Consider the following 7,801-nt stretch of genomic DNA (forward strand, 5'->3'; position numbering starts at 1 on the left):
ATTTTGGGATTTCCAAATTAAATTGAAGAATGGTTCTGTAAAATATTTTGATGCCAAGGACTTTTATTCTTTCACAAACGTCCATCCTTAGAGGTTCTCAAACTCTACTTTGCCGCCTATGACACTCATTTAGAGGTTATTTTGGCCTTCCTTGCCACCCATGCTAACCTCCAAACATCTTAATACCAAATTTTTGACACTTAGTCAAAATTTTCCAACTTTTTATTCACAACCTAAATTTGAATTCCAAATAATTTTACTTTCTTTTTCCATAAATTTCAATCTTCTTCTTCTTGTAAATCCAAAGGTTAAAGAAATTTTGGATTTCACACATCCAAAGAGACACGACTTCTAATATTTGATTAATACTCTTCTGGAACTTTAATTTCAGACAAAGTCTTATAAAACTGATGCTTCTCTTCTCTTGACAATGTATAGAATGTTGTAGGTATGTAAGTTCTATTATCTGTAAAGTGTTGGTATCAATTATGGTCTAATTTTCATTTCAACTAGATCAAGTCCAATATTCATACCATCTTTACTTTTTCCTAGTATATCCAACAAGATTCCTACTATGTTCATGCATACATTCTTTTCAATATGCATTACGTCTAGACAATGTCGTACATGCAAGTTTTTTCAATATGGTAGTTCAAAATATTATGATCTTCTTTTCCAATAGTCATTGCCACCTTCATTATGCAATGTCTTCCCACACTTCTTCCCACATAAAAATATCATATCTTTGAGTTTGAAGTACATGACCTCCCCCGACAAGGGTTGTGGAGGACTTTCATGCTCTTGCTTACCATAAAAAAAAATTGTATTATGTATGGATGATATCTTGGCAAATATTTCATGTGTCCCATGTATAAATTTCTTTTTCCATGTTGAGTCTTATTGAAGTATTCTCCTCTCCACATATTAGACAAGTGTTATATCCTTTGACACTACAACTACATAGATTACCATATGTAGAAAAATAATTGATAGTCCACAATAAGAGATGATCAAGACGTTAAAAAAAGGAAAAGAAATAAGTTATTGAAGAGTAGTTTGAAAATAATAATAAAGTTAAGATGAAGAGTGTTTAAAAAAACGAGAACGGTCATATTTACAAAATTATAAAACAATGTGTTATAATATTCCCACAACAATACCTACTCCAATTTTTCTATAATTTAACATTTTAATTATTGTTTATTCAATTTTGTTTGCTTCTACCTACCTTTTATATATTTTTTAACGATTGAATTTGGTCAAAGGAATAATTTTGTGTGTTTTATTTATCTATTTATTTTTAAATATTTGGTTTAACGTTGCCACTCAAACAAAAAGTGTAAATTTGAATTTACAAAATGTAAGAAAGTTTGTTAATATTTTAACCAATTCAATTACTACACTCCTTTGAATATATATATATATATATATATATATAATAAATTACAATTAATCAATAAACCCAAATCATAATTTTCTTTTAGTTCTTAAATACTAATTTCAATGTGAAGAATAATATATATATATATTTTTATATTACTTGAAAATGATGGCGTTTTTTAAGCAGTGTTATTCAATAATGAGTATAGAAGAGATGGGTAAACGTACTAAATAATTAGAAATAAAAAAAAAAAAGATGATTTTATAAATTTCTAAAAAGGAAGAAATTAGAAGAAAAAAAGTCGTTGGGAATATAAATAAATTTAAAATATTAACATATAACAATATTTAAACGAAGTACAAATACAACCATTTTTATATTTACATAAATATTGTTATATACTTAATTATTATTTCTAAAATTTCTACCGGTTTGAAAAAAAAAAGAAAATAAATTAAAAACGACCCTAAAAATTTGTTGGGTGAGAGGAACAATTTAGGGTAAACCCTAAACTTTCAAATCCATTCATTAGATTTGGTAAATTTCACTTTCATTCTTTAATACAATGGGGAACATCGTTGAAATAATCCTTAGTTACAAATCAAAATTAATTTATAACAATTGACTTTAACGTAACTAATTAAACGTTAGTGCTTTATATGGGTAGATACCACTTTTATATATGCTTCTTCTACTATGTTTCAGGCATTGTTCGATAATCTTTCCATTTTTTAAAATTATTTCTCTTTGATTTTATATGATCGAACAATTTCAAAGTTTATGAAGCGTTTGGATAACTCACCCAAAAAAAATCTAAAAAAATGAAAAAAATTGACAAACTATTTATGCTTCATAAAAAAGATCTACTAAAAGATAAAAGTTTTTTTTTCTGACAATTTCTTCTTTTTTTCTTTTTAATTTTAAGAAGTTTAGTGAAAATTCAAACACGAAGAACATACCATTATTGTGGAGTGTGGAGAAATGGGGAAACAAACGAGATTAATTTTAAAAATTCAAATTATTATGAAAACAATTTTTTTCGATGTGGTAAGACTGTTTGATTTATTGAAGTGTAAATGAGATTATATTACTTTAAGTAAACTTAAGAATGACTTATTGGATAATGCATCATTATACCATTCATTCTAAACTTAATAATTTGATATTATCCGATACATAGTTGAATTGAATGAAGTAGCACGTGTTTAACTAATACAACCAATTACAAAAGTTCATCATCTACGCAATTCAAATTTCATGAGCTTTACGTGATACAATTGTTTTCAAAAGTAAAATTAACCGGCTTATTTATAAATATAACAATATTTTACTATCTATTGTTGATAAATCACTAAAATCACTGATAAATTGTCTATTAGTATCTATAATTAATAGACAAATGAGATTTTATTATATTTGTTTAGTGTAATTTTAAATTTCATCCATAACCTTTCAATAAATTTAGTCTACATGCAATATTAGTTTATTATTGATTATTTTTAAAAAAATATTATTCTTTTTTCACGTATAAAAGTTTGCTTTTATTCCATATATTTATTCTATTTTATGATTTCAGACTTGTTGAATTTAGAAAATAAGTGTTTGACCGAAAATATGAATTCTATTTTTCTTTAAAAATTTTATAATCAAAACATTGCCAATTTTAAAAGCAATATTTTATATTTTATTGTAACTAGATTTTGAGTTTTAAGTTTAAAATTGCTTAATTATATTAAATTAGATAAAATCTTTTTAAAATCCATGTAAAACTTAATTTACTTCTTTTAAATAAAAAGATGTATTTATGTAAGGCATGTTTCATAACCTATTTATTTTTTTGTTTTAAAAAAATAAGAATCATGTTTTGAAATTAAGAAAGAAAATTGAAAATGAAATAAAAACAAGGAAAAAATTGTCATGAATAGCAAAAAAAAAAAAAACTTATTTATAAAATATTACAAAACATTTAAATAAGTGATAGAAAATGAGATGAATTATACCTATTTGGTAAATAGTTTCAATATTTTAAAGTATTAAAACTTTGTCCATCTATAATATTAATAGTATATTATTTAAACTAATATGTCATTAGGATTTGTGGAAGGAAATTATAAACGACATTTTTAAAGAACAAAATAAATTAAAATATTAATAAGTTATAGCCAAAATTTTGGATTGTAAATTTTCTATCACTCGTAGAACGGATAGAATCTGTAATATTTTCTAAAATATATTATTTTGAAAAATTCTCCCATCTAAAATCTAAAACATGGAATTTGATTTGAGTGTGAAAGAAAAAAATGTATGGAGAAGGTTAAGGTTAGAAATGTGTATAGGATAGGTTTGGGAGGTTGGCAGTGTGAAATTAGGGTTAGGATACAAACAAGAGAGCGAGATTGATGGAAATATCATTTTAATTATTAATAATAAATAAAAAAGGATGAAAGGCGTGGGAATTGTGTCAGCAAAGGCATGCACGGCCACTTCTTCACATTCACATTTCCTACAAACTTTTCCCTTTCCAGTTTGTTTTGCCACAGCCCCGCCATTAATAGCTCTGTTATTTTGTGTTAAACAATACTTGTGAGACTTATAATGATATCATTTAAACACCTATTTTTTTTTAATCAATGATCTTAGACTGTTATTTAGAATCAACTCTGTAATATGTATATATATATATATATGAAAGAAAAAGATGGTTGTAAATGGATATTGATTTTTTAGTTTTATATATATAAAATAAAAGTTAGGGAGAAGGAAGAGAGGATTTAAGCATATGAGAATGGTATAAAAGAAAAGAGAAGAACCAAAAAACCGGTCAACTGTCCCTTCTTGTTGCTGTTGCTGTTGCTGTTGCTGTTGCTGGACCAGTCTCCCACTTTTAGCTTCGTTGAAATTTGTTGGGAAAAGCGCCAAATGCCCACAACAATTCACAAACCCAACGCCGCTGCTGCTATTCAAACCAATCCCAAATTCCCTCACCTCCCTTCCCTCCTTTTCTCTTCCAAGCTAGCTCATGACGCCACCTCCGCCGCCATGACCAAGCTTTGCCGGAAACTCGTCCGTTGGAGGCTCCTTGAACGGGTCTCCCTTGTCCGTCACTTCTTCCGCCTCGTCTGGGATAGGCTTTTTGCCTGTTCTTCTGGAACAACTCCTAAAAAATACCGCCGCCTCCCCTCCCGTTCTCCACCTCCCCCCACCGACGGTGGCTCCTCGCCGGACCAGCCTACCACTAGCGGTGGCTTCGACTCCGATTTCGATTTCGACTCTGCTGATTTGGTTTCTCTTAAGATTAGTCTCTTGGGAGATTGCCAGATTGGAAAAACAAGCTTTGTGGTAAATTTTCGCCTCTTGTATAAAGTTCATTCTAGTCTTTAATCTCTTCTCTCTCTCTACTTTGGTAACCCTTTTGTTTGTTTGTTTGTTTGTTTGTTCTTTTGATTTTCATTAGATCAAGTATGTGGGCGATGAGCAGGAGAGAAATAGCTTACAGATGAGTGGAATAAACCTAATGAACAAAACATTAAATATTCAAAATGCTCTGATTTCGTTCTGTATCTGGGATGTTAAAGGTAAAATTAAACTTCCCCTGTTTCTTGATTCCTTTTTCCTTTATGGGTTCTGAAGATATTTGAAGAAAAAAAAAATTCTAATACGAGTAGTTCGATGAAGGTGACAGCAGTTCACAAGATCAGCTTCCATTAGCCTGCAAAGATGCAGTGGCAATCTTGTTCATGTTCGATCTCACAAGTCGAAGAACTCTGAACAGGTCCGTTTCTACGAAAATCTTGTCATTCTTGTTTGAAATTTGAAATTTGAGTTAATTTTTTATTTGGTTTTTGCAGTGTTGTTGATTGGTATACGGAAGCGAGGAAATGGAACCAGGTAAAGCTTTTGATTCTATATTTGGCTATTGATGGCAATGGCATTTTGTGAAGTTAATGTTGATTGGGTTTGATTTTGATTCCAAACTTTGAACTGTTTCTTTTATTTTCTTTCCTTTTACTGAAACCATGTCATTAAGAGGCTTTTATTGCTAATAATGAGTGACCCATTTGGCCGTTGTGGTTGAAACATTTTTTTTTTAGCACCAAGTGAATGATAGAAAGTCCTGTGAGAATTGATGAGAAAGAGATGTGAGACTCTCTTTATCTTTTGAATCTGTGAACCGGTTAAAGAATACTTCTCCTCCACCTAACTTCTTTTTGAAGAAAATGGTTTGTTATTATGAGATGTTTTGGGTGTCGGTTTCCATAAGCCTAATCTTTCTTTTTCCATTTCTATATATGGATTGTGTTGAAAAAAGAGTTAATAAATTCTGTGTTTGTGTAAATTTTGTTTGGTTTGCACGTCCGATAAAACTTCAAAGGTAGGTTTCCCAAATCAAGTTTATATTGCCTAACCAAAAGGAATAGATGCCAACATGACCACAGTAGTTTGAATCTCCTTAACCCCACATGTTGAACAAAATGAAGAGGAATAGACTATCCACAAAATATATATTAAACCACGTTTTTGGATAACTTGGATTTGTATTGGTCGTACAACCTTGAAATAGCGACCTGATCATAGTTTATGTGGTTTTTGCTTCATGGGCTGTGCTCATGTAACTTAGAGTTTAAGAAGGTAGTACGTTTTTGCCTGAGAAATTTGTATGTAGTACTCCATAAACTCAAACTTATTAAAATCTTGTTATTCAAAACAACCTCAGAGTAATTATTGGGTCATTTCTTGTTTGTTGCAGACAGCCATTCCCATTTTGATAGGAACCAAATTTGACGACTTTGTTCGACTCCCACCCAATTTGCAGTGGACAATTGTTAGTCAGGTAAATCAATCATCAGCTTGAAAATTCCATTTTAACACTTTTCTCACATGGTACTGTTGCATCTTTTTTCTGGGGGGGTTTAATGGCAAGACTTTTAGCCATCAAAACCGCGTGGAATAATATATATGCTTTGAGGGGGACCCCTTCCATTTTTTCTTCATCAAACTTGTCCTTGAATTCTTGTTTTTGTGTTCACAGGCAAGAGCTTATGCCAGAGTTATGAAGGCTACTCTATTCTTCTCGAGCTCCATTCACAACATCAATGTCAACAAGATTTTTAAGTTCATAGCAGCCAAGCTGTTTGACATCCCGTGGTCCATTGAGCGGAACCTCACTATTGGAGAGCCGATCATTGACTTCTAACTTTCGTTACACTCAACCTGATTCTGATGTACATACAATACACGTAAGAAAGAAAGAAAAAGAAGAAAGTAGGAGAAAAAAATTTCCTTTTTTCCGAACAGGTTGATTGATGATCTGTTTGGGATTTGTTATCTGATATCTTATTTGTAACTTTTTGTTTTGATCAAAGTGAAAGTATTCTTATTTAAAGGAATAAAAAGAAAAGAAAAATAGAGAATGGATGAGATTCCTCTTTACTCAAGGACAGATTTCATTTGATTGCGTTAGAGGGAGGGTATGGAAAGAGATTCTGGTGGGGATTATTATTTTCCATGGCTGATAGGAAACTGTCCTATGAAGCTTTCATGTTCATTACTTCTAGGTGACACAATCCAAGGACGAAGCAAACTCTTGTCCAACTCCAACTCCAACTCCCATGTGATTTAATGTCTTGGAAATTAATATGTAAATAGAGTTTGTATGAGTTGAAATCAAGCAATGGACGTCAAGACGTTTACGGAGGTTGTTCCATGGCAGGAGGGGATGGGGATGATTTTCGCATCCCATTTTCAATTTAATTTTGTGAGTTCAAGGCTTCGAGCATGGATTCATAGCCGAGTTTTTATTTTTATTTTTCTAAACAAAAAAACAGCAGAAATTATAAAAAAAAATACAACATTTGACAAAATATTTACACTTTCATTTTAATTTTGATTCTATGGACGTTGGATATCATCTTCCATAATATTTCATTCATTGGACCACAAGGTACAAGATGATCAAAATAAAGGGCTAGAGATAAGCTCAAAGATACAAAGAGAACAACTCAAGTAAAAACGCTACAATTTAGAGCCATAACATTTATTATTTCCTTGCCTTGACTATGCTATTTAAGCTCAAGAAAATCTTTGTGCTAGGGTTGTTGCATATGTTTGTTTTATTATTCATCTTTGAGATAAAGAAATGTTGGTGATCAAGCATTCTTTCTCATATATCTATGTGCGTGTTTGTTGGTCATGTGAATAGTGTGTTGAAGATTTATGTGAAACAAATCTATTTGCATTGCTTTAGGGGGATATAAAGCCTAGGGAGTTCTCATCAACTTAGGGAAAGCCTAAGTCACGTTCATGAAGGGGAGTTCATGAAGGGGAGTTCACTAGTGGAAGGAAAAATACGTCAAGATAGAAGAAGTTCTATTCACTTAGAAGTAGCCTAAGTGCATATTCGACTAATATATAGCAACTACC

General features: G+C 30.9%; 1 protein-coding gene across 1 annotated transcript; it reads left to right on the forward strand.

The window, feature by feature from the left end:
* Window positions 1-4,122: 4,122 nt before the first annotated feature.
* Window positions 4,123-6,816, forward strand: LOC101220513 (septum-promoting GTP-binding protein 1). The gene is made up of 6 exons (XM_004142511.3): window positions 4,123-4,720; window positions 4,836-4,956; window positions 5,057-5,153; window positions 5,230-5,269; window positions 6,129-6,212; window positions 6,411-6,816. The coding sequence occupies exons 1-6, from the start codon at window positions 4,301-4,303 to the stop codon at window positions 6,573-6,575; spliced, it is 927 nt and encodes a 308-aa protein (XP_004142559.1). The 5' UTR covers window positions 4,123-4,300; the 3' UTR covers window positions 6,576-6,816.
* The last annotated feature ends 985 nt before the right edge of the window (window positions 6,817-7,801 follow it).

Source organism: Cucumis sativus, chromosome 1 (genome assembly GCF_000004075.3).
Source record: "Cucumis sativus cultivar 9930 chromosome 1, Cucumber_9930_V3, whole genome shotgun sequence".
Lineage (NCBI taxonomy): Eukaryota > Viridiplantae > Streptophyta > Magnoliopsida > Cucurbitales > Cucurbitaceae > Cucumis > Cucumis sativus.